This window comes from Anastrepha ludens, chromosome 6 (genome assembly GCF_028408465.1).
Source record: "Anastrepha ludens isolate Willacy chromosome 6, idAnaLude1.1, whole genome shotgun sequence".
In the NCBI taxonomy this organism is placed as follows: domain Eukaryota; kingdom Metazoa; phylum Arthropoda; class Insecta; order Diptera; family Tephritidae; genus Anastrepha; species Anastrepha ludens.
Genome location: NC_071502.1, coordinates 116,360,435 through 116,388,296, shown reverse-complemented (window position 1 = coordinate 116,388,296; position 27,862 = coordinate 116,360,435). Strand labels below are relative to the sequence as shown.

The window sequence follows — 27,862 nt, the reverse complement described above, 5'->3', positions numbered from 1 at the left end:
CGAGAAAAACGCGTTTGAAATAAAGCATCGTATCGTAAGCGCTACGGGGCCGAACCGTGAGGCGCTCACTTAAGTGCACATAGAATCGGGAATAAAGCGAATTTCGATTTACAATTTTTACCACATTCTCTGGAGTAGTTATACTAACAATTTAGGCAAAAAAAAAAATTGATTTTTTTTTACTCTTCACAGTGGCGTCCCCCCTTAATTAAAACTCGAAATGTGATTCGTAATAATAATTTTTTAGATATCGCTCAATAATTTTCAAATTATAAAAGATTCCGACAGATCATAAAAAAATATGCATATGTGTATGTTCTTAACTACTCTACGATATTTGGAAGCTTTTGATTTTTTTGATTAAATATTTAAAAGTAATGATTATTTATGGTCCCTGGATAATGATACATACATACATTAAAGTAAGCAAAGAATAATATGAAATTGTAAACCGGAAATATAAAACACAAATATAGATGCATATGTGCAAGGTGGCGCAAAATTAATAAGATAGCAAGATTTATAATTTTTACGAAAGGCGTCCTACGTGCATCATATTTGACACTTGTGAACTAGACAGCTGCAGTGTACAAAGTTGGCAGTAAAGTTAAAGTGCAGTAAAAGTTAAAATAAATATTTCCATCACTTAAAATCTTTTTTTATTTTATTGTATTTAGTAAAAAAGTAGTACGGGCGGCCGCCGTAGTCGAATGGATTGGTGCGTGACTACCATTCGGAATTCACAGAGAGAACGTAGGTTCGAATCTCGGTGAAACACCAAACTTAAGAAAAACATTTTTCTAATAGCGGTCGCCCCTCGGCAGGCTATGGCAAACCCGCCATGAAAAAGCTTCTCATAAAATATCTGCCGTTCGGAGTCAGCTTGAAACTGTAGGTCCCTCCATTTGTGGAACAACATCAAGACGCACGCCACAAATAGGAAGAAGGAGCTCGGCCAAACTCCCAGAAAGGTAGTATGCGCCAATTATATATATATATATTTAGTAAAAAAGTTATTCAAAAACTATATTGGATGATTAATTTTGCGCCCCCTGTAAAACTAAAACTGATTTTTTCAATTAAAAATTGTTTTACGGTTTAGTGGTGAAATGCTGAAACTCTTCCTGAGATTTATTTTAAGTTACGATTATTTGCTAATATAAGATGAAAATTCTTAATTTTTAGTCGGAGACAGACGTATCTATGTTTCGCTTTTCTGAACCAGCTAATTTAAAAGAAATATTTTTATTATACAATATATTTGCAGTTCGGCTCTGAGCGAATTTGACCGAATTGGCTGATGAGCTGACGTCACTTGGGGTGTGTTTAACTAAATTTAGCTTGTGTTGTGTTATACGAATGCCATATGGCATGAACATTAGCTGTGTTGATTTTTTTCCTAGCTAAATTTTGTTAAACATATCCCAAGTGCCGTGGCAGCCAAAGATTTCCTGACATTTTTTTTCACCATAGCTATCAAGCTTGAAATCTATCATCCTTGTTTTATTATTAATTATGATTTTCAAAACTCAACTCTAACACTGAAAGCTTGCGTATCTTTAATTGATTACAATTAATGTTTCCCCCCATTTGGGCCGTTCAGACCTGTGCACGAAATTTTGTATTTAATTTTTCTTTGTACTTTGTATTTATTTTTTTTTCATTACATACAATGTTTTGCATTGGTTGCGTATTGGCTATTTATTGTTTTTATTTTTCGATTGCAGCGCAAAGCTTAGCGCAATTCTCTGCCCAACGACTTTGACTGCTTTCATTCAAAAATAAACGATAAATCATTGGAGGAAGAGGAATGCAAACTTACGAACGAAATATTTTGAGAAAATTTCTTAATCGAGGAAAACGGAAAATAGGTTCTTCCTAATATACGTTCATACTCTTCCTCTTCCGGATCTCTTAAGATACATCAAATAATCCAAAAAAAAACTAGGGTCTGTCAGACTCACGCACGGTAGAAGTGAAACTTCTAAGTTGGTTGTTCCATGCATGGGAGCCCCGGTTTAGATCTCTCCCCCCTCTCTCGTGTTAAATTCAGGTTTTCTTATTTTTGAAGTGAAACTTCTTTAGGCGCGTCGGGGGCCCCAAGGCAGATTGAAAATAGGCGAGTGAAACGGTAAGTTCGGAGCGTTACCGAAATCCGTCAAATGGGCGGGGCCAAGGAGCAGCTGCTCCTTCCCACTCTCGCCTATTCGCTCTCTCGCATCGCAAGCGCTGAACGATGTGAGGGAGCCACCGAGACACGCCGTCTCTCCCCTTCTCTCTCGAATGCCTTTCTTTCTCTCCCGTTTGCTCTATAGCAGTGCTGTCCAAAATGAAAAATGTGAGTGTATAAGTGAGAACGAGAGAATGGGAGCAGCCAGTGGGAAATTTAAACCAAAATAAATAAATATTGGATTGGAGTAGAAAATTTTTGTGGGAGGAATCGAAATGCCTTTTGATATTACATCTATAGCTTCCTTTGAACGACTTGTAACATAAAAGGCATTGCAAGTCGCCAAAGGCACTTTCTAGCATAAAAAAGTTCTCACAGGACATTGTATTGCATACATTAAGCGTCGCGGACAAACGTGTTGTTTATTCGTTGCTGGTTTGCTAACGACTGAACGATGGAGAGTAAGAATACGTGTCATCAATTGATGTATGGGATGGACAGCACTGCTCTATAGCAAACTACCCACGCCGTGCATCAGCCGTTCAGTAAGTGTGAAGCGAGGTTAGGATATTGCGTTGACCTGTGATTCGCACTGAACGAAGCGATATTCTTAATAGTTTTTAACAATATCGCTAAATCGAAGGAATATACGTATTACGGCTATTGATTTTTCTTTATTGCGTAACTATTTAGAGGAAATTCAGTGTGTGTTGGTGAACAATTAAGTTACGGGCAAAATGAGTCAGAGTGAGACTGATGTGACGCAAACTTGCGCATCAGATGCGACTCATCAACAGATAGTTGTCTCCAATATGGCTGATGAAATACATGGCAATCCAAGGTAAATATATATTAAGTAAATATATCAAATAAATATATCAAATATGAAAACCTGAATTTAACACGAGAGAGGGGGGGAGAGATCTAAACCGGGGCTCCCATGCATGGAACAACCAACTTAGAAGTTTCACTTCTACCGTGCGTGAGTCTGACAGACCCTAGATTTTTTTTTCTATATCACTCCACATAAATTTGTATATTACTATTTATTTTTGTCCTTATTAGCTTCAAATTTGACACTTGGGTGCAGTGTTGCACTTGACGCTGACATTTCTTTGCACTTCCAATGGTATTTTTTGCCTACTTTTGGCGCGTTAATCAATTTGCTTTGATCACCGAAACGGTTGAAATGTCATTTTACAACCTTCTACTTCAACTATCGTCACTCGTTTGGCAAACGCACTCATTGTATCGCTTCGTCTCCTCCATACCTACCATCTATTTACTTCACAGCAGTTTCTTATTGCTTTCCCGCTTACACACATTCAATCGGCGCTTTATCTGATACTCACACACAGCACTCATTTGCACGGGCTATGGTTATCTATAATACCCGTTGTCGGTTGTCGATTGTCGGTTGCCTGCATGTCGCCAGTCTACTTCAATGCTTACTTGTGTGCTATATACATTTCAGTTCATATTATTTCGAAGACGGCGTGTCTCGGTGGCTCCCTCACATCGTTCAGCGCTTGCGATGCGAGAGAGCGACAGAGAGAGCGAATAGGCGAGAGTGGGAAGGAGCAGCTGCTCCTTGGCCCCGCCCATTTGACGGATTTAGGTAACGCTCCGAACTTACCGTTTCACTCGCCTATTTTCAATCTGCCTTGGGGCCCCCGACGCGCCTAAAGAAGTTTCACTTCAAAAAAAAAATGTGGAAGAGTGACCTCAAAAAAAATTTTTCCGACTTACCATCCATATAATATCTATCCTATCTCTCTATTTTTTCTACTGTAATCTATCTGGATGTAGTACAATGTTGTTCCTGACTAAGCGGTTGGACTTGCCCAACCCTCTACAAATCTAACCTAAATATACGACGCTAAATTAAGTTTACGTAACTCGGCGTTTTCTGTGTCATTTCAGAACTTGATATTTTACCTACAATAATAATTATACAAAAATTCTGCTAAGGTGAATATTTTATTTTTATTAAAAAAAATTGCATTGTACTGTCAGAAAAACTATTATTTTTTTCATACTTACATACGTATTCATATAGTCTTGTTTACATGGAAAATAATCATCTATCCACATCGAGGTAAATTCAAATTCACATCAATACGGAAACTTGTAAATACCCATTTGTTATACAATCGATCATCACGCCTTCTCAAATAAAGGCAGACACTTGTTTCCGCAGCCTGTATGGTTATGTACGAGTATATTGGCCTAATAGCTATGAGCAGTACAAAAATGTTTGTTTTCGCCTAAATGGCATATTAGCACCATCGTGAACCGGACTGACTGGGGTGTGCTTATTTTCAATTACTTGCTCGCTCACACATACGTGCATATGGACATGGAATTCTTTGTCTCACTGGCATATCCTCATTCTTAAATTCCCTCACGAAATGTTTCACTTGCAATCGTTAAAGTTTTAATTTTATAGCCCATTTATTGGTGTTTCTGTTTTTTTTTGTTAACACACACAGTTTTTTAAACACATACATTCATATGTGTTCATTTATGAAAGTTTTCAATGAATTTCACGAAGCACTTCTGCACTTAAGACCATAATTACTGTGTCACTGTTACGAGCTCTAATGATTATTTATACTTCAAGAGGCGCTATTACAAATCGCGTTGATATCAATTAACCCTCGATGAGTTGATTTTCAAAGCATTTAATAAATTGGTTATAATTTATGAAAAATTCTCTACTTATCTAGGGTATTAATTTATATAAAATAACTACTAGTTAACAACTGATTATTTTAAAATAATTATTTTACATTATACTAATTTTCTTGTGAATTGCAGGGCTTGCTTGGTGATTATTTCGTTGGGAACGAGAAGTTCATAAAGAAATAAAAAAATACTTAACATTTTTCCAATCTTCAGAAATGCTAAATGTTAAATGTTAATTCAAATTCGAATAAAAACTTACACTAGCAATACGATTTAGCGATTTTTTTCTTTTTCTCAATCACTTTAATTACAATCTGTCGTGAGACATGACCAAACAGATTTAAACATAGTATATATTATATTATGTTGTTGTTGTTGTTGTTGTAACAGCAATGCAAGCCCTGGCAGTGTAGTGTATATCACCAGTCGTCTTCGTCTAACTCATCTGAAGGTAGACCCAGGAAACATGCTGTTTCGGCAGGCTGGGTCCAGAGGGAGAGGGTGATAGATGAGTGGGGCATGTGAAAAGGTGGTTAGTGCCGTTCGGGGTGCCTTCCCATGTAGGACATAAGTATGTTTAGTATGTCGGAGTCAATTCTGGATAAGTAACAGTTTAACCTGCTACAATATCCAGAACGTAATTGTGCCAGTGTTACGAGGGTCTCACGGAGAAGCTGGAGTTCTTCATCTGCTGTAGGTTGTGGTTGGACTCCGATTACGGCATTCGGTGATCGGGATTTGTCTATCTAAACACTGTCCGATCCAATAAATGTCTGTTCGTTTTGTCATGGATCTCGTCGGCGTAATTGAGGAGGTGTCTCCTGAGGGGCCTGAGAGGCGGCTTTGGCTCAAGCAGGTGTCTGCAAGAGTGAAACCTGCGGTAGCTCCCAAGCAGAAACTGTTTGCTGAGTAATTTATTGTGCTCCTTTACTGGGAGCATCTGTGCCTCGTTGTGAAGGTGTTGAAGAGGGGACATCAGGAGGCAACCCATCGCTGTCCGAATGACAATGTTTTCGTAAGTCTGGAGCTTTATCCACTTCGTGTCACTAATTCCAGATGACCAGACAGGCGCAGCATAGTTCAGAACCGGCCGGCCAATTGATTTTATTGTCGCCAGCAACATTTCTTTGTCTTTGCCCCAAGTGCGGCCGGCTAGCGATTTGAGAACCTTGTTCTGATTTTGGACTTTAGTGGCAACTGTGGTTGTGTGCGCAGAGATGGAGAGCAAACTGTCAAAGATTACACCCAACATTTTGGCATTGTTAACAGTCGAAATTGGTGTGCCATCGACTTTTACCTTGAGTTGCAGTTTGACCTCCCTTGTCGAGGTGGTAAAGAGGGTCGCCGAGGACTTTGTGGGTAAAAGTTGTAGATTCCTCGCAGTGAGGAAGAAGCGAGAAAGGTCGGTGAGGTAGAGATTCACTTTGGCGCAGAGCCCATCAATGTCATTACCCGACGCCATTATCGTGCTGTCGTCAGCGTATGAGACCAGGAGACTCCCTCTGATGGTTAGTATTTTGTTCTTAAGACTTAATTTAGATGTCGGACCAAGCAGCCAGAACATTTTACGAGCTTTTGCTTTCAGTTGACGCCTTTTAGCTGTGCTTTGTAATCGCCATGTTAGAATTCTATCTAATTGTAGACCGAGATACCTAGCGCTACTGGATTTCGGAATAATAGTTTGATTAACACCGAATAATCTTCTTAAAGAACTTGAAAAAATGTTAGGTAAGATAATTTTCTACGCAGATAGAGTACGCAAAGCTATGACGACGTTGTACTCCTGCGGCAGGCTAATTGGGAAGAAATGGGCAAAAATGCCTAGAATGATATATTGGTTCTACACAGCAGTGCTTAGGCCAATTCTCTACTATGGTGAAATGCCCTTGAGATGGGTGTGGACATCAAGAGAATTGACAAGGTTCACATAATAGCCGCACCACCGATGAGGAGCAGGAAGAGACAATCTCGCACTTTCTACATCGTTGTCCTGCTCTATCCAGAGGTAGGTTTATTATTCTAGGTAGACAATTTTTTAATGACTTGGAAGATCTCAGTTCTGCAGAAATCAGGGATATACTAGAATTTTTGAAAAGCAAATACTAGTTTTTAGAGAGATAGGGACAAGTTCCTCACGCGGCATAACAATGGGCTATGAGCCTGAGTGTGTCCCACAGGGCAACTGCTTCAACCTAATCTAACCATGGTTAATACTCACTCTAGGGCAGTCTTCTTTTCTCAGTGTGAATGTGACATGAGCAGATTTTGAGGCATTTATTAAGATGTTCCATTTTCGAAGCCAAGTTTCTAATTTATTCAACTAGGTTTTAACAATTTCAGAAGCTTCATTAGCCGAGTGGGAAATATTCCTCTGGCTTATATTATATTTAGCGAAATAGCTGGCAATAAAATTGGCCTATAGGAGGCCTTGGAAAAATCGCCCTGCTTTCAAAGAAAGATAATTTTTTTTTAGTAAGTTGAATCACATCTTCTCGAAGCATCGCTCTATGCCCACTAAGGCGGTCAATTAAGCATTTAAAAGGTGGCACAAAATTAATCATCCAATTTAGTTTCTGAATAACTGTTTTACTAAAGAAAAAATTAAAAAATTATCTTGAATAATGCGAAAACAGCCTGCAAGTTTATCTTCTACCAATGTTGGGAATTAATTTAATTTCATTTGGTGCGCGCCTTATTTTTCCAGCTTTCGATATATAAGTAAATTCATTCTTCCTGTTGATTTCATTGTGGGTTAATTAATGATGCCCGTAAAAAAATATATTGACAACAGGTGATGATGACACACAAAGACGTAGTCGAATAGATGCTTGTGCTCAGCATGTTGGTTAGTGATCCGCATGTTACGTGTTCGATCTTCGTGTCGAACGTAAGATATCAAAATGATAGAAAAAGTGTTTTCTTACAGACATCGCCAACAACAATTACGAAGTGTTTTGAATAAGTGGTAATCACATTAACTTCGTAACTTAATTAGATGAGAATTTTAAGATTTGTTTTTGCCAAACCACCAAATTGTCTTCGGTAGACTTAAATAAATAAATAAATTAATTTAAGAAAAATAGGGAAATAATATTGCCGCTTATTTAAAGTATCTCCTTGAAAAGTGTCAGGTCAAGCTTATCCAATTTGGGCTGTGCCACTTGATGTTTTGATGTTGTAGCCACCGAAAAAAAGATGAATTGGTATGAGCAACTATTTCTTCTACAGTGGAAAACGAACTGAAGACCTACTGGCTTATCTGTATGTCACTCACAAACACATTAGGCCACTATGGACGCCCATGTTTATGCCATTACTCCTCTATTACTATTAACTCCTTATACAGGATGGTACGCATACAAATTTCTTTTTAAACGAAACTAGATTAATCTGTTTACTCGCAAAAAACATTGGAAAATATGACAAGCTGATTTCCATAGTATTGCTCAATGAAGCGTTAATAGAAAAGAAGTTTGGTCTTCGGGACCTTTGGAATTGGGCATTGAATTTGTTCGAAAATACTTAAAAGGCGCGCCTTTTCAGCTGGGGCGTTGTTGCTCTTGAAAATCTAAGTAACAACTCGCACGTTATTCTAGAAAAATCAATGTATTCGCTGAAGGTAGTTTTTTATCGGTAAACGGTTAACTCGCGCTGATTACGTTAATTTTGATCATATTAAAGAAAACCAGTTCTGGCTAATGAAGCGATGCCGCAAATGAAATCATGTTCGATAAATAATGAGATAGTTTGTAGTCTCAAGTTTTTTTTCTGGGATGATGCCCGTAAAGAATAGACTCCGGCATAGCAATATGCATTACTGCTAGCCTCGCAACTACACCTATGTACGTATTAAACACCTCTCCGTCAAGACGAGAATGGCAAACTCAAAGAGCATGGAGAAGAGGGAAAATAAATTTTTACACGGATGGATTCAAGCTAGAAAATAAAGTAGGCTATTGAGTTTTTCCAAAAGAATTAGTATTAGAACTATATGTCCGACTTCCGAACTACTGTACCGTCTACCAGGCAGAAGTCTTAGCCATAAAGGAGGTAACAAAAACTACGATAAATATCTTCTCGAACAGCCTGGCGGCCATCAATACAATGGAGGTAGTAATACTAAGATCAAAGGCAGCTCAGGTACGCCTTGCAGCTCTAAATAATATTAGCACCATCTTCAAGGTCGGCCTTATATGGGTTCCGAGATATAGAGATATTGAAGAAAATTGCAAGGCCGATAAGCTAGCCAGAAAGGGTACTAATCTTCCACTGCTTGAAAACAGAGGCAATATTGGGATTCCTATGGCAACTTGCAAATTAAGAATAAAAAATTATATTCTCCTGGAGGCCAATAGATCATGGAGAGAAGAAAATACTTATATTACAAACAGGCTAATTTGGCCACAAATAGATAAGAAAAGATCAGGAGAATTACTTCAACATCTCGAAGGTCGTGGCTTGTGTCACTGGTCATTGGCTGTTAGGTAGGTATTCGTCTAGGCTTGGAGTATTTTCTCATGAATACTGCAGATATTACCTCAGGTATTGCCTCACGGGTCTGGTTAGCACAAAAGCGTCAACGCATCTCCGCGCGTCTTAAATCATTTTGAATATGTATTAGATGCGCGTCGTTATTAGCTGATTTCAGCAAAAAATTCACAATATTTTCTCCGTTTAAGATTCAGCGGCGGCCGCCGCACAGTGCGGCCGATTCCCGAAAAGCTGGCCAAAACTCAAAAAATTAAGTAATTGATTGAAAATTTCTTACTCGGGGGTTGTCGGGGTCGCTGATTACGAATTTGATCTTAAAATTTTGAAAATCCACCCCCTTCCACCCCTATTGGCCATCCCCTCACGTGAAATAGCGTATATTCTAGAACATAATCAAGATGCATGTTAATTTATGTTTTCAGGGTCGCTGATTACGAATTTGATCTTAAAATTTTTAAAATCCACTCCCTTCCACTCTTATTGCCCCCCCCAGCCCCCCCCCCCCCCCCCCTCACGTGAAATAGCGTATATTCAAGAACATAATCAAGATGCATGTAAATTTATATGTTTTCGGGGTCGCAAGGTAGCAAGTGGTAGCAGCTGAATCTTGTTTTATTCAGTAACCATTACTTTTTTGAGTAACCTTTAATAGGTTTCAAAGCAGCATATGACGGCGTTGTATTACTATACAGTTTGAAAACTCAAATTTCATAAAAAAAATTGCAAAAAATGTATCTACGTATTGCTGCAGCTAAAAATTTTGTGTCGAGGTATTGATATGTACTAAAGATTTCTCGTATTTTACTAACCTTCCGAAGATCATTCCATTTGGTTTTGTTCAATTTACTCCATTACAAAATCTTTCAAATGTGTACAACTTTCACTATTCATCGACAGTAATACGATGCTCAAACGAAGGCCACGTTGCGACTGAAAATACAGAGGATAGTTAGGGTACAGGACGTTGCTATGAACGGTTTTCACTACTCAAGGCATTACTGTAGCCAACCCAAAGACAAAAAAACTCTATCTAGAAACTTTTTTTTTCGACTTTTGGCCAGCTTTTTGGGAATCGGCCGCACTGTACGCCGTAGCCGAATGGGTTGGTGCGTGACGTAGAAGAGCGTAGGTTCATATCTCGGTGAAACAACAAAATGAGGAAACAGTTTTTTCTAATAGCGGTCGCCCCTCGGAAGGCAATAGCAAACCTCGGAGTGTATTTCTGCTACAAAAAAGCTGCTCATAAAAAATATCTGAAGTTCGGAGTCGGCTTGAAACTGTAGGTCCCTTCATTTGTGGAATAAGATCAAGACGCAAGCCACAAACAGGAGGAGGAGCTCGGCCAAACACCCAGAAAAGATGTACGCACCAATTATTTTAATATAAGATTTTGAGGTTTCGGAGGCATAGCGTTGGCATTGGAATAAGACGTGATCAACATTTTTTCCCTCTCTGTACCGATTTGGTAGTTTAGTGAGACCGTCATCACCTCATCTATAGAAGTATTTTCTAAATTCCCCGTGACCTGAAATGCATTGCGTTAGGTGGTAGTTTGTTCTCTCCTGGTTCCTTTCTAACCACGTCGTAAGGATGGGTATTAACTTATGCGTCCATGTACACTTAGGTGATCTGTTCCACCGGTCTTGCCAGTGCGCGATCGAATAACGTCTTTCTTCTGCTGCAATTTCTTTACGACTTGCTCTACCGTCGTGTTCGGATAGTTCATTATACTCAAGAGAAACTTGTATTTGGTGCACCCTTTACAGTGATTCATACCTGGCACGCAAATAAATATGGAGTAATCAATTTCAACCGTGACTTTTAGTATAAAAATTAGTCGATTTTGTATTTTCTCGCACAATTGTAACGGCTGAATTAATTCAAGAAATCAAGTCGTCGCGTGCTAAAGCAACGCTGTACTCTCTTCTCGGGATACCTACTGTGTAATTAATAAAGCATCGTACAATATGGAAATCAACGAATTGTCTTTAAGTGTGTTTTATGTAAGCAAATTTTTAGGGTTGGCGCCGATTTCGATTCGCCGGAATGCAAACAGCATAACAGAGATACGACGCAGTAAACTGTTAACAATTTATTCGGTTTTCTTGGGTTTAATGATAGGTGTGTGCAAGAGTTATTAAAATATACAAAAATTTAAATTTTTGTTTATTCCATCTATAAGTAATAGCCACCAAATACCAGACTTTCGATGTGGACACTAAATTTTCTTTGCGGTGAGTATGAATTCAAAATTCTTCTATGAAGGTTATTCGGAAAAGATTTGATTAAGTTAATTCAATATTTTATATTTAAATTACACGAATTTTAAACTTTGCATAATGCGCATAGACCCAGTTTACAAAGGTGGCTCAGTATGTATGTAGCTGAAAATTAGAACAGATCGTGTAGCCTCCTCGAATCCGAAGTTCTGTTTGTCAAAAATCATCTTGCAAAAGAATTTAATTTTCTGGCTGATTTGGCAGAAAGTTATACTCAAAATGGATGCTCACAATTTACAATATATGCAACTTCAAACGAGCGCTTGGCGATGTTCAGTGGTAATCCACATGAAGCAAGCGCGGACGAATCGTGGATGTGACACAATACACCAGAGGCCACAGAGCGACAGTCAGGGCAGTTAGGACAGTAGACTTCTCGTGGGGGCATCGGAACCCAAGAAAGCCGATATGGGTGTGTTAGTCAGTTTATTTCCGATGAATGCGGCATCACTGACATTGAATAGCTTGAAAAGTGAAAGGCGAAGAGAGTGACCCATATGCCATACGCTAGTGAATGAGTTTTGACGCAAAAATGGTCGTATTTGGCGAGAAAAAAGAGTTTCTCTTTCAAGACAACACATCCGCTGCTTCTAAATAGGAAGAATTGGCTCGGCGGTAAGAGGTTTGAGTGGAATGAAGAGGTTATCGATAAAATAATGACCTATTTACAGCACCTCGGCAATTCATATTATATGAAGAGCATCAAAAATGTAAATAAAGTTATGTTATTGATTTATTAATTAGAATTTTAGGGGACTTATTAATACACTCTTTCTTTTAGCGCTTTTCTTTTGACACCTACATAATTTCTCTAATTAATGAAATAATCGCCGTAGCCGAATAAGTTGGTGCGTGACTACCATTCGGAATTCACAGAGAGAACGTAGGTTCGAATCTCGGTGAAAAACTAAAAGGAAGACATTTTTTGTATAATACTTGTAGCGGTAGCCCCTCGGCAAACCTCAGAGTGCATTTCTGCCATGAAAAGGGTGTACGCGCCAATTATAGGATATATATAATAAAATAGGTATATCGAGTCTTAGCGGCTGCCGCAGCCGCATGAGTTGGTGCGTGACTACACAGGTTCAAAACCCGGGGAACGAAACACCAATCGAGGGAAACATTTTCTTTCTGGGAGCGGTCGCCCTCGGCAGGCAATGACAAGCCTCCGAGTGTATTTCTGCCATAAAAAGGCTCCACATGAAGAACCATCTGCCATTTGCAGGCGGCATAAAACTGTTGTTGTTGTTGTTGTAGCAGCATAAAAATTCCCCGTACTTGCATACGGGGACTGCTGCTGGAGTGACAGTCCTTGGCCGGATATAAATCCGGGTCGTTTCGGTAACGTAGAACCGACTGTCGTGGAAACGAGTATGTCCCTTCAATTGTGGACAAATATTTCAAGACTCACACCACAAATAGGCGGAGCAGCTCGGCCAAATAACCAATATAGAATATATGTATGTATATATTATACATATATCGAGTCTTAACCGGGACCAAATTATAAATTTTCCCTTTTCGAGCATAACTGGGTGTATGATGATTTTCTGTTTTTTTTTTTAATTGCAATACAATGTTTTTCGAGCTAAATTTTTAATGATTATTTTTTAACAATATTTATTTTTCAATTGAAACCAGTTTGATTTATTTTCAGACAGGAAATTCAAAAAAATTTCGTAATGTTTGAAATTTTGAATTTGAAGTTTTTATAAAATGTTCAGGTACGGTGGCATAGCTCTCGAGATTTCAATAAAATAAAGGCAAATTTAAAGTGGCTAAAAAATCACTTAAATTTTAAATGATTTCTTCGACCAGAATTTTAGTTAAAATATTCAAATTTTAAAAAAATTTGTACAAAATTTTAAACTGTGCATTATGTGTTTTTTGTTGTAGTATGAATTTTAATTTTATAAAAAACAGTGCTGCAAGGGTGCGAATTAGTAATGCATCAGGCAATTAATGAATTCTCGACAGATACGAATGACTATAAGCAAATTAACGAAGCCATTCAGCTGGAAAAAATTTCCAGCTATCGAGGGTTATCCAAGTTGCCGAAATTTGTTACGAATTATTGCGATTTTCAACTCATCCAGCTTATCGCGACTCAACTGCGCATATTTTATTTGTACTTAAATTGAAGTGCATTCTTCAGAGAAGAGAAGTAAACAGGAAAAGAACAAGGGACTGTTTTTATTTGTTTTTTCTAAATAAATCTTTTTAACTTGGAAATAATGCAAATATTAGTCCGGGCCTAAGATTTTTATTATTTATCGCTACTGAAAGTTTGGCTATACTTACCTACGCAAAACTCATCTGATTCTATTCCCTTAATACATATAGTCAAAATTTAGGATTGCATTCTACAACATTAACAGTGGTAGTTAAGCTAGCCATGGGAATAATGGTGGTGACATGCATCTGCAGCATTGGAAGTGGTATCTTCAGCATAAAAGCAACGCAAGATCTTAATGTGCGTCTAATAAAAGTAAGCTGCGTATCTCATTTAAATTTCAGTATCAAAAAGTCAAGCAAAATTAAAAAACTAAGTTTTGAAATAAATAAAGTTAATTTCTCATTTGGTAGAGAGTTTAGTTTTATTGAAAACTACATACAAACTCTCAATGTGTGTTTGGGGGTGGCAGTTCCTCCAGACAACGAGTTTTTCAAAAAAAGTTTGCGATAAATTGAGATTATTTATTATCTTAAAATAAATTACATATTGATATTCATGCTTAAATGAATATACAAAACTGTTTTCGAAATAAAAAATAATAAAAAAATTGCGGCACGACAGCTGCTCAAACGTGGCTCCCTTAATTTGCGCCTTGGAATGTACAGCCTCTTGTAATCAACCGAAATCAACTAGACAAAAATGTTTCATTAAAATACTCTAAGATATTTCGCTTAGCACTTACCTATTTTTAACGAAAAAAAAAAATTAACTTTTTAAGTGAAAAAGAAAAAATTACAATATTTTTATAAACAAATTGCTTAAAACAATATTTTTAGTGATTATTAATATAATATAAAATTTGAGTGCATGCAAAGGCCAATGTGTTAAAAAATATCCCTGTGATATTAAAGTCGTTTGAGTTATATTCGACAGCGCGAAAAAAAAACGTATTTCGAGAAAAACGCAATTAAAGTTTTCGTTCTTACTCATCTTTCGTTCGGCGCTCATCACTTCACTGACTGTATTAGGGACTTTTTAGGCTTTCTATTCAGCTTAAAATATTCAAAAGATATTCTTTAGATTGTAAATGAATTTTTAAGGGAACAGATACCTGTAAAATTTCGAAAAAAAATTTTTTTTTTCATAAAATGTTAAAATAATCCTTAAAGAATATGTCAACAAAATTTTAGAACGTAAATTTAAGTATTTCTTATATATATATTATAGATCGTCAACCGTGACGGCTCAATTATTTGCGTTCGAGCGTTTTTCTCAAAACTATATTTTAAGCATTTTAATACGCGAATTTTTTTCCCATTTGTTTTTAATTCGTATAGAAATTATGACATTAATAAACAAAGAAAAATTTGGTTTTTTGTATTCAGGTCACTGATGCCGATGCTAGAATGCCTGCCGATTGAGAAGCCCCGCTGCGACTTTCCTGGAAGAATTGAGTATACATCCGCCATTTTAAACGATTAAAAGAAAAAAAAATATTTTTAAGTATAAATAAACTGTATGCCAATTTAGAAAGAAATACATTGACTTCTTCATTTTAAATATTATAGTTTTAATGAATATCATGAAAAAAAACATGGAAAATTTGAAAGTTCTGGAGGATCTGTCCTCCTTAATAACTATAGTTCAGGGGCTTACTGACAAGTGTTATGATTTCTTTCTTTCTTATTTAATTTTACAGTTTTTTTTTTTCAAGAAAACATAGTTATTCTCCCACAAAACCATTCAATCAAAAAAAATTTAAGTTTTCATCAATTTTCCACTCTTTTTAATCAGAATTGTTAGATAAATCGCGTTGATTTTTGAATTTATGTTTTTTTTGGTTTTTTGCTAGCGGTCTTGTGCATTTCCCCCATTTAAAGAATGACTATTTCTAAAATTTTTCGCTACTTTTCAGATCGACGTCTGCTTGCATTCTTTTTCGAATTTCAAAGTCGATCGCATCACATCCAGAATAATGGCCACAATTCCATTATTTCTAATTTCTGCACTAATAGGTTGTTGTTGTAATAATTTCAAATCGAATTGTTATAAATAATTCAATACATTTTTAAAGGTTTCGACTGTTTTGCATGCACCAAACATGAATCAAAATTTAAACTAAGTAAGTATACGAGGATAACCGACTGAATGACGAGATTGCAGCTACACAACTTATGAGTTTGATTTGACATTTTTACTTATAACCTAAATACAACTCTCCTACAATCCTTCCTTCCTAATCCGGACGAGGGCTATGGCTGCGGTAATTCAAAAAAAGCGAAAACTATCGCATCCGAAAGCAAAGGTTGGCTGGTGTTTCTTCTACAGCATAGCCAGCTTCGTTATTTAATGTGACTGCCTTGTAAAATGTAAATTTATATTCATTTAGGATTTTTATTATATTTTTCAGAAACCAGCATCATTCAGTATTTCCTATTTTATGGACTTTTCTTTGTAACACTGGGATTCCATGTTTTATATTGTAACACCGCCCTTGGACTTGGTCGACGTTTTCAACGTTTGAATACAATGCTTAAAAGCATTTACTTGCCAGGTGAGAGATTTTCAGTGCATTTCATAATTATGTATGCACTATTTTTTAATATATGGAAATATAAGCTGATTTTGAACTAGTGAAATTTTGCCCGTTTAGAAGTTTATTCTGTAGACATCGCTGTAAAATCGCTTAAATTGGCATAGCACTTTTGACTTGTTAAGCAATACACTACAGGGTTTCAATGCATTATTTAATTTATTTTTAACCACTGTACAATAGCATTTTTGGAAGGGGTGAACAATTCCTTTGCAGAACACTGGCCTCCACAGATTTCGTCGACTTAAAGACAAACTTTTTTAGTGGTCACATTAAGTTGCAATATTTGTGACCAAATTTGTTTGGAAAAGTTAGCAATAACTTTTCAAGTAAAGGGTCTTTCAAGTGACGCCTAGATACCAGTAGTGAAAAATTCCTAGACGACACCTATTTTTTATGTCATCTTTGACATTTGTAAAATAGACAGATGTGCAATTTAACACGAAAGAAAAACGCGTTAAAATTATTGAAACTTATTATGAAAATGGTCGATCTGTTAAACCAACTCATTGCAAAATTCGTGATTTTTTTGGTGGAAGTAATCGCCTGAATGAGTCGACAATTCAACGATTGGTGAAAAAATGTCAAGAAACTGGATCTGTGCACGTCGCTCAAGAACATCCGAAAATATTGCTGTTGTAGCCGAAAGTGTTGAAAAAACCCAGGTTTATCCATTCCTCGTCGTTCTTTGGAATTAGGCATTTCACAAATGTCATTACACCGTATTTGGAATAAACATTTGGGTCTTAAGGCTTATAAAGTCCAGTTAACACAAGAACTCAAGCTGGCCAATCATCAACAACGTCGAGTCTTTGCTGAAAATGATCCGGAAAATTCCATCGAAAAATCATCTTGAGTGAGATTTCCACCTCGGTGGCTTCGTCAACAAGCAAAATAGTCGGATATGGGGCTCAGAAAATCCAAAAGTTATTGTTGAAGAGTCTCTCTATTCTCAACGTGTGACTGTTAGGTGCGGTTTATGGTCCGGTGGAGTCATTGGACCTTACTTTTTCCAAAATAAAGCTGGAGCAACAGTTAAGGTGAATGGATTGCGTATGGAGAGATGCTTAACGATTATCTGGGCAACGTTTATTTTCAACAAGACGGCGCTTCGTGCCACACAAGCAACGAAACCATTCTTTGGATATCAAAATAACACCTCTTATTGGAAAACCTTTTATAATGTTCGGGCATATGAAATTAAATTTCATGAGTAACTTTCTCGTAAAGCATTTTAATCCAATATTGTTTCTCATAGTGGCTGTTATGGACCGTTTATTTAACAAATATCTAAAATTTCCCGTTAAAAAAGAAGTTAGAGAATTAAAAAGCTCTACAATAGTATTACTTACTATAAATTTCACTACAGGTCTTCTCTCACAAGAATTTCATGCGATTAATGAAAACTTCAAAAAAAAAAAATAATAATATCTAATAATACCTATGTACTAGGATGGGACGGACTTTTTTTTTGCTGAATCGTATGATATTTTCAAATTTTACAGTTAATTCTAAGGTAAATTGTAAAAGAAACCACAGGTCAGAAATTTTTGAGTCTGCCTTTTTTTACATAAAAAAATTGTCTTTTCACAGAATTCAATTCTTTTCATTCCTTGTTTGTTTTATGAAGTAAAATACATATATAAAGTACATGTGAATTTTAAAAAAGATGGACAAACTGAAAGAAATATTTTATTACACAAATAACGTTTTTTGTATCACAAGAAGCACAGGCATGCTTACAAGATCTTTTTACTTTTGGTGCATCGAGGGTTTTAGGTGATATTTTTCATTTATTTTATTGCTCCTTCTACACTTTCTCTTATAATTATCTATAGAAACTGTAAATACCAAACGATTTGTTGAAAAAATTTCGTCTGAACAATTTGGCTCACCTCACTACACTGCATCAAATGATTATAGCTTAGAGATTTATTGACAAATTTGCTTTACTTTGGATTTTGTAAACTTTTTCAGAAAATATACTTCGTTTTCCTACAAAACTTAAAAAAAAATTAATTACAAAAAAAATTTTCATAAAACAAATCAATTACAAAAATTAAAAAAAGATAGAAAAATTTCCTTAAAATTTATTTTTTTTTTTTTTGAGTTACTTAAAATGTGTCGAAATTCAATGTGTTATAAAACGGCGTACCTGAAAATTTTCCAAAAATTCTTATTCAAAAGTGTAACATTTTGATGCAAGTTTATTCATTTTTTTTTTTAATTTGAACAAATTTTCGATGCGTTATAAGTGAGATAAGGCTGGTTATACTTGAAAAATTGTCCAAAATTGGGAATATTTCATAAGGCCAAAAGTAGTGGATATGCCTGAAATTATTTATAAAGGGGGGGAAAAATAAGTAAAATAAAGTAAATCGCATAAACCTCTTAATTAAAGCAGTAATTGATAAATAAATTAATCACATTTTCTTTTCGTAGATAGGAAACTCTACGATGCAATGAAGACGGAAACTCCAGAGCATCTGAACACTGAACCATTGCCTAAAGAAAATTTCAGTAAGTAAAAGGCAAAAATTTAAAAATTGAGTGGCGGTAAACCATACCTAGAAGTTTAGGTGTGTTAGATTACAGACTACAGATCACGTAAATTTTGGAAGCATGATTGGGACGTGGGTTCAAGATTTACTATTATTTGTAAAGATCGGCATAGAAACAAGATTTCCGTCATCTTTACGTATGGCTCTAAGTTGAACGACAGGATAGAGAGAGGAATGAGTGCATTCTGCTTTAATCTCCCCGAACTGCTGAACCCAATAAAATTTCTGTAAGTCAACAGTACTGGCTATTGAATGTAGCAAGGCCTTGAATATGCTGGCTTCGTAATGCACCACTAGTGTAGTATGGATACCTGTTGAAAAGTGCGTCCTTGGAAGCTGTGGCTGTATTAGTGAGGAAAAGCATCACGTTACTCTATGCGAATTTTGGCACGAAGACAGGCATTCCACTATCTTGTTGCATAAGTAAGTGCTGGCTTAGATCATTTGGAGCCTCTAACTCAAAATTACTTAATTTCTACTCGTACATATATAAGTAGAAGAATAATCCGGGGGGGTTGGTAAACATAATTTCATAAAATGGATCACTGTCGGCAAAATATCGCTGTCTGCCGAACTTAAAAAAAATTGAATAAACGCATTGAAAATAAATAAATAAAAAAGAATTCATAGGAATGGAAAATATTATTAAAACTAATATTTTTTACAAACATTTTTCTTTTTTTTTTTGGTTTAGATAAAACCCATGTTGACCTATTAAAATCATTTGCCGATAACTACGAATCATTGGGCAAGTGTGTGGAAATTTTTTCAAAGTAAGTAAGCAAGTAACAAGAAAAAACGGCAATAAGAGAATACTTCGCTAAAAAATCGATCGACATAAATAATTATATTTCACTCCTGCCAGCACCTACGGCATACCTATGGTCTTCGTCCTGGCATCCTGCGTCATGCACATCGTGGTCAATGCATATTTTCTATTCTTAGCGTCAGTGGATAAAAATATTACTTGTCTTGTGTGCGATCAGGCGATGTGGATTGCTTTGCATGTACTCAAACTGCTGTTAGTAGTTGAATCGTGCCACATGGCAAACGCAGAGGTAGGTGAAAAGCATGAGATATGCATATGTATCTCATATAGATATACACATGTATGTCTATAGGTGTTCAAAAATTTGGTGTATTTTAAAATTTTAATATTTTTGTGTTTAAATATATTTTTACAGTCCAAGAAAACCATTGCAATTATGTCCGAAATCAGACGTACCTTTCATGAGCCGCTACTGGCAGTGGAGGTGATTTCATACACATTTCTTATGCTTTTCTAAATATATCAAGAATCGAGCATTGTTGTGTTGCATTTTATATTTCTTGTATTTTTTTCCTCAAAATTATATGCAGATAAAAAAGTTTTGGCATCTGTTTCTGGCCATTCATGTAGAATACTCGGCGCTGGGTCTCTGCGCAATCAATAGAAATCTGTTGACGTCGGTGAGTGGACATAGCCAATACTTGCCCTAACCACTATTAATTCGTACCTCTACGATTTCTTCTCATATACACGACGTTTCAAAAGTATAAACATATCGCTAGTTTGTTTTGATTTTATAATAATGAAGTTTATACTACAACCAAAACCATATAACGCAAACTTTCAAACTTTGTACAAAATTTTTGAAAAATGTATTAAAACTTGTTTTTCTAGGTAGGTAGTTTTCTAGTTCATTGAATTTTAGTCTAACAAAGTGCAAGTTTCAAGTGATTACAAAATACCTTTGATTTTTGACAATTTTTTTCGCTGAGGTGTCACACTTTTTCTTTCATGTGGCAAAAGCCCAACACCGTCAACCGAAAAAAAAATGCCAAAAATCAACGGTATTTTGTAATTACTTGAGAGTTGCACTTTGTTAGTCTAACATTTAATGGACTGTAAAACTGCATACCCAGAAAAATTCGAAAAATTCTGGTTAAAGAGTTTATAGTTTTGATGAAATTTTAAAAGTTTTCGTAAAAAGTTTGAAGTTTGAAACTTTGCGTTATATGGTTTTGGGCTCAGAGAAATCCTTAAATCCATAAGGGGCATACTAGATATTTAAGGTCGCAGTGCTAAATCCCCTCATAATAAAATTAAAATGGTTTTGATTGTAATATGAACTATATTTTTACAATATATTTATAAACGGGATGTATATGACAAAAAATCGTAGGAGTACAAATTCATACCATAGTAGTTAGGAAGTACTCAATATGTATAAGGTGGCGCACAATTAATCATTTTTGTCAATCCATTCTGTTTGTACACTGTTGTCGAGATTACAAATGTCAAGTATTCGCAAAAATTATAAATCTTCTTATAGACTGATTAATTTTGCGCCACCTTGTATATTACTTTAATAGAAATTCTTATTTATGTTATTGTATTTACTGCAAAATTCAGAAAAGCTTTTATTATGTTTGGTATAAAACTATAAGAACTCATAGCTTTGAAATATTTTTCCCGCAGTTAGACCCATGAATGAGTTAGCTTCTCCTTGGTTAACAGTTTAATGGCGAAAAATATTTAAAAACTCATTATTTTTATAAAAAGATGATATTTGGAGGTACTTTCTTAAATAAAAGTATTAAATAAAAATTTCATAAATTTTATAATTCCGATGGAAAAGGTACAGGTTTTTGTTAGTCTAGAGAGTGAAGCGCCCGTACTCGTGTTTGGATGTCAAAAAAAAAACAATTAAAATTTGAATTTTTGGCAGAGTTTTTTTACAAAAGGGTACTAATTTTTTGTATGATTTGCGTTTTCTGCCATGAAAAAGCTTCCCATAAAAAACCATTTGCCGTTCGGAGTAGTCTTAAAACTGTAGGTCCCTCCATTTGTAGAACAATATCGAGGCGCACGCAAAGATAAGAGGAGGAGCTCGTTCCAAGACCTAACAGAAGTGTATGCGCAAATTATTTATTTATTTTTATTAGACTTCTAAAATCAGTTGTGATAACAAATGCCTTCATCCAAATACTAGTAAATTATATTTTGAAGAAGTGGAAAATATAGTATTTGAGCAAGATTTTTTAAAAAATCATATCTGACTTCAAGAATAGAGTTGGGTTGGGTTGGGTTGAAACGGTTATCCGCTTTGGGACACACTCAGACTCATAGCTCATTGTGATGGCGCATGGGGAACTTGCACTTACCTCCCCTAAAACCAGTATGCACTTTTCAAAAACTTCCACACTACTGAGATCTTCCAGTACATTCAAAAATTGTCTACCTAAAATGGTAAATCTACGTCTGCATAGAGCAGCACAATTGAGAGATTGCCTTCTGCTCTTTCTCATCTAAACAGCTTCTACATTATGTAAGTCACATATTTTCACGCTCATCCTCTGGGCGAATCCGCCTATTAGGTCACTGCCTCAGTCCCTTTATAACGAAAATCACTGTGCTAAGACTGTGCTTCTTTTGGCTTAGCAGAGATTCTGTGCGTTTAGCACTGAGAGTCGGCCACAATTGCCGTACGATTCTGCAGGTGGTTTCATACGGCATCTTTCATTCGCTGCTCTTACAATTCCCTCAAAGATAAGTAACTTACAAGTCTATCATTGTCTGTGTACTAATCAGTCAACTTGGTGCCAAGTCTCGCTAGTTCATCGGCCCAGCGGCTCGTTCAATGTCACAATGGCCAGGAACCCGTATTACCTTCTGGTGAAATAACTCAGCCATCTGGTTAAGAGATATGCGGCATTTCATGGCTATCTTGGAGGTTGTCGACTACTTTGGGAGGGCTTTCATCGCCGCCTGTCTATCAGATATCGTCTCCAGGCATCGCATCACACTGTACCAGTGTCACGGCTTTTATTGTTGACATCAGTTCCGCCTGTAAGACACTGCAGTCGTGGGGAATCCAAAAACAAAAGGAGATCTACAGAAATTCGGAATATACACATCCGCCCACCCTGCCCTTGAGCTTTGAACCATCTGTGCATACATGGATAGACTCGCTCTGTCTTACGTCGCCTCGTTCCCACTCTTCACTTGAGGATAGGAGCGTCGTCAACGTTGTAATGGCAATTGTAGGCGGAAGTGCATAGTCCACCAGATTTTTTGAAGATTTCAAACCTAATGCCATATAAGGCAAACAGAGTGGATGTTTTGGATTTAAGAGAAATTAATTTTTCTTGTAAAATAGTAGCGGTGAAGAAATTAGGGTTAGCTAATCAATATTTTGCCTCAAGAAATAGATGTATGTTAATAATTATAGTTCATAGATTCTAAGATTTTCCTTTAACCAACTTTTTACTTGTTTACTTACAGGTTAGTTCAGCAATCGCCACGTATCTTGTTATTTTAATACAATTCCCAGAAGTCAAGGAAAAATTTACACCGGAAGGGGTAGTGGAAAAAAAGCATTGAAAATAATCTGCGATTATAAATAAATGATGATTATTAAGAAAAGTGTTTTCTTTTTGCCCAAATAAAAGTTCAATAGACGTTCTATTAAAAAACAAAAATGTATATTCTCGCACATACATATTTCCTTATATACTCATTACAATTCACCACACAACATCACATCATCTCTCCACAGTAAAACACACCACTTGTAAACGCTAATGTGTTAAACAATCGATCACGCCTTCTTCAAACAAATCAAACAACTACACCCATAATAAAAATGATAATTTATATACGAGTATATCAACCGATTATACACAAACAACACTGGCCAGGCAAAATTCATTTGTTTGCGCCTAAATATATGCCGCATTAACTGCAACAACCATATTTGGTTGTGTTTACTTTCATTTTAGCGCACACCCACTCATATACAGAGTGTCCACGAAGCAGGTTTACAAATTTTACAAAGGAAAAAATCGTATTCACTGTTTCTTTAAATTAAGTGTAAATTTGAATAAATTAAAATGTTTCTTTTTTTTTTAATCCGAAGGCGTTTTGGCTTGTGCTGTGCTTAATATGTAATATATTTATTTATAAGTATGGTTAGTTTTAATAAATAAATAAGTAAAAAATAGATGTTTATAAATATGTATATGGTTTTTTATAATTTTTTTTTATTTTACGTTAATTCCTTACAGTATTGGGATATTAATGGCTAAGAAAAAATGGCTAAAAAAAGCTAAGAGTTAGTAAGTAGAACTATACAGAAAATTTTGAAAGCAAAACATGACCTCATTTTAACATCTTAAGAAAGGTTTTTTACAAACTCTTTTTGGACGAAAAAAACATAGAACATTAATTGAGGTACTTATTCAAAGTTTTTTTTTCCCGTTCCTTTGTCTGCCTACACAGCTACTAATCGACTTATCAAGGAGTGAATATGGGCCCCCAAATAATAGTTAGTTAAATTTTTCCAATATAAAGACCTTTTTAATTCTGCTCGATTTTTTAGCTGCCATTTTTTCATTTTTTTCTCACAAAAGTAACTTTTTTCTACGAACGTAAAGTTATCAAGTTCCGCCCTGATGTTTCCATAACTTTTTTCCAACTATATAGCAGACATATTTTAGCTTTAGAGATCTTAAATGTGATATCGCTATCTTGATGGCACCTAAAAGTTGCACTGTTGCCTTAAAAGCTCCCATTTTTTTGGACTTCTTGTGAAATGTGACCTCGAAATATCTGCAGCCGAATGAGTTGGTGCACAGATTCGAAATAACAAATGATAGAAAAAAACACCTTTTTATAATAGCAGTTGGTACTCGATAGGCAATGAAAAACTTCCGTATGTATATCTACTTTAAAAAGCTCCTCATAAGAGACCATCTGCCGTTTGGAGCCGGCATAAAACTGTAGATCCCTTCAGTTGTGGAAAAAAATCAAGACGGGCGCCACAAATATGAGGTGAAGTTAGGCTAAGCACCTAAACGAAGAGTATAAGCACAAATTACATATACAATGTGGCGCAAAATTAATCACCCTATCGAAAGACTTATAATTTTTTGTAAATGGCGTCGTACCTATGTCAGTCATATTTAACACATGTGAACTGGACAGTATACAAAAACTCAAGCAATGGAGCGCGTAAAAGTCAAAAGAAAGATTTACATGATTCAAAATACAATAACTTTTTTTTTTACTTAGTATAAATATTCTTTTTTTATTCAATAAAAATGTTCCTCAAAAACAAAATTGAATGATTAGTTTTCTATCACTCAAAATCATTTTTTTCTTATTTGGTAAAAAAGTTATTTAAAAACCAAAATGTATGATTAATTTTGCGCCACCTTGTATAAATTATAAAATATTAGCATAAACATTATGAGGCCAAAGTATTTTCAATAAAGGTCATATGAGAAACAGTCCAAAAAAACAAACGCAGAAAGTTTTCAAAATTCAAAAGTTGCAAATTTATTACTATTTTCCACACATTTTTACAGTTTTCGCCGCCTTTTAGTTATACCATAAATTGAATAGACAATTACTTTGAACTTATCACAGATATTCACATCATTAGCATGAACTTATCTCTATACTACGTAGAGCGCTTCATGCTGGTTCATCTAGCGTTTGGATTCTAGTCGTTCAATAGCAAAGCAGGATTAACTAATAGGAAAGTAGAATCAACAAATAGGAAAGTATTTAAAAACAGGACAACCTCACATCACAGGTTCATTTCTTCTGAGAAGATTTTATACGCTTTCATGGCAAAGCACTACACCAGGCTCTCCATTTGTTAGTCTGATAAGAACACTTTTTTCCCACACTGTACATTTTCGTGCGGCGCCTCAAACACCTAACAACTTTGCGCACACAAACTGGCACATCCCAATACGCCACTTCTTTTACCCAATGTAACATTTGAAATACTCATATGTATGTATGTAAGTGTGCAGGTGGTTTTATGAAAAATAAAAATGAAAGTTTTTCCCTGAACTTCGCTTGGTTGTTCGTATGCCACAGTTTGACAATTTAATTATGCATATAATTAGCCGAACTAAACTGATTTTAGTCCTCGCCATCGTCACGAACTCTAATGATTATTTACAATTTAATGGCGAAATGTAAATAGCATTTACGAGTGTCACAGACAGGCAATGGCAAACTGTTGATTGAAAGTTGGACTTTTTTAAGCGTAAGCACTTATGTACATACACATACACACATCTACATAAGGGGAAAATAGACAACTTTGTAAGGGATAGAAAAACTTCAGAACACTTTTTTTGAGAATTTGTGTTTCAACATTTGCTGCTTTGAAAACTCCATAAAAAACTCTCGAAAATTTGTCTCTAGAAGTTAAAAAAGTAATTTGTTTGAGCTCTTCTAAAATATCGGTTGAGCGTATTATAAGTATTTTTTTAATAAATAAAATTAAATAAAAAAAATTAAATTAAAAAGCGGAAATTAATTTAAAAAGCATTATTAGCTCAATGCATAATGAATATTTTTCTTTGTTTTTTATTAAATAGAAACTTGTGCGAATTCATTTAAAGTACCCTTTACAGTATCTGAAAAAGAAAAAAATTAATCTGTTCCATGTTTTTTTTACAAAGAAATTTGTGGGAACGATTTGCTCACATAGAATCCACGATAAGACCGGTCTAAAACTAAAAATTTTTTTTCATTAAAATATAAAACCATTACTTAAATTGTTAATCTGGGGACTGCATTCTGAAATTTCTTTTAGTTTTCAGCTTTCCGACTACTGCAGTGTCTTTCAGCCTGAACTGATAGCAATAATGAAAGCCGTGACACTGGTACAGTCAACAACCTGCAAGGTAGCCGTTAAATGCCGCAAATCTCAACGCTAATCGCACAGAACTCCTGCTAAGCCAAAATAAGAATAGTTTTAGCACGCTGATTTCCGTTATAACGGGGCACTGCCTAATAGGCGGATAAGCCCAGAGGATTGGCTGTTAAGAATATGCCAAAAAAAATTTAGAACGTAAATTTAAGTATTTCTTATATTATACAACCGTGACGATTCTATTCTTTGCGTTCGAGCGCTTGGAGAGGGAGGTTACGTTGTATTCAAACTTTAGACGCGTTTTTTATCAGAACTATGTTTTAAAATTGGTGTACACGATAACTCGAAAAATTATTGACCGTTCTCCCTGAAATTTTGCACACATCCTGTTTTATAATACTACGTTCTATGTGAATTTACAAGTTTTCGAAAATAGCAAAAATTGTAGGAAAATTCGCCCCAAAAATCATTTTTTTTAAGCATTTTATTCCGCAAATGTTTTTTTTTCCTTTTATTGTTAATTCATATAGCAATTATGACATTAATAAACAAAAAAATTTTTGGTTTTTTGTATTCAGGTCACTGACGCCGATGCTGCAATGCCCGCCGATTGAGAAGCTCCGGTGCGACCTTCCTGGAAGAATTCAGTGTACATACGCCATTTTAAATGATTAAAATATAAAAAAAATTATATTATATTAATGTATAAATAAACTGTATGCCAATTTTGACTTCTTTATTTTAAATAATTTTAATGAAAATCAGGGAAAAATGTGGCCGTTTACAGTTATCCATCCCCTTAAAGTTTTCTGAATATTTTTGTATAGATTTTTATATTATTATTTTTTTTTTAACTTTTTTTACAATTTAAAGATAGATTTTTAATTTTTCATTAAAACAAATAATTTGAAATATATGCAATTTTTCAAAATTTTCAAATCGGGGTTTTCGTTACTTTGCGAGGCCATGAAAATTGAAATAAAAAATTTTTGCCACACCCGTTTTCATATGGGATACATGGAAAATGAACACGTTTTTGTTTTTAAAAAATACAAAAATTTTATATAAGATATTTAACATATAATACAAAATTATTTGAGCAAAACCTTTTAAAGCACATCTATTTAAGACCAGGCTGTCTAGTTTGTATGCCGCTGCATATTTAAAGGCGGTGTAATTTTGATATCTATGAATACAGATATTAAAAATGCCCACGCGCACTCAACTACACATATATTCACCC

General features: G+C 35.4%; 1 protein-coding gene across 1 annotated transcript; it reads left to right on the top strand.

Moving 5' to 3' along the window:
- The first annotated feature begins 2,907 nt into the window (after positions 1-2,907).
- LOC128867257 (gustatory receptor for sugar taste 43a-like) lies at positions 2,908-24,028 on the top strand. The gene is made up of 10 exons (XM_054108362.1): positions 2,908-3,011; positions 13,972-14,116; positions 15,720-15,819; positions 18,840-18,917; positions 19,653-19,731; positions 19,824-20,016; positions 20,143-20,211; positions 20,318-20,407; positions 23,226-23,303; positions 24,008-24,028. Exons 1-10 carry the CDS (start codon positions 2,908-2,910, stop codon positions 24,026-24,028), a joined length of 957 nt encoding a protein of 318 aa, XP_053964337.1.
- Positions 24,029-27,862: the final 3,834 nt, after the last annotated feature.

What these genes read in the sequence shown, in the direction of transcription:
- LOC128867257 (XM_054108362.1), top strand. Translation starts at nt 2,908, where the DNA reads ATGAGTCAGAGTGAGACTGATGTGACGCAAACTTGCGCATCAGATGCG. An exon ending in AGCCGCTACTGGCAGTGGAG is followed by an intron (nt 20,212 to 20,317) that starts GTGATTTCATAC and finishes AATTATATGCAG; the next exon opens with ATAAAAAAGTTTTGGCATCT. An exon ending in AAAAATTTACACCGGAAGGG is followed by an intron (nt 23,304 to 24,007) that starts GTAGTGGAAAAA and finishes AATTCCTTACAG; the next exon opens with TATTGGGATATTAATGGCTA.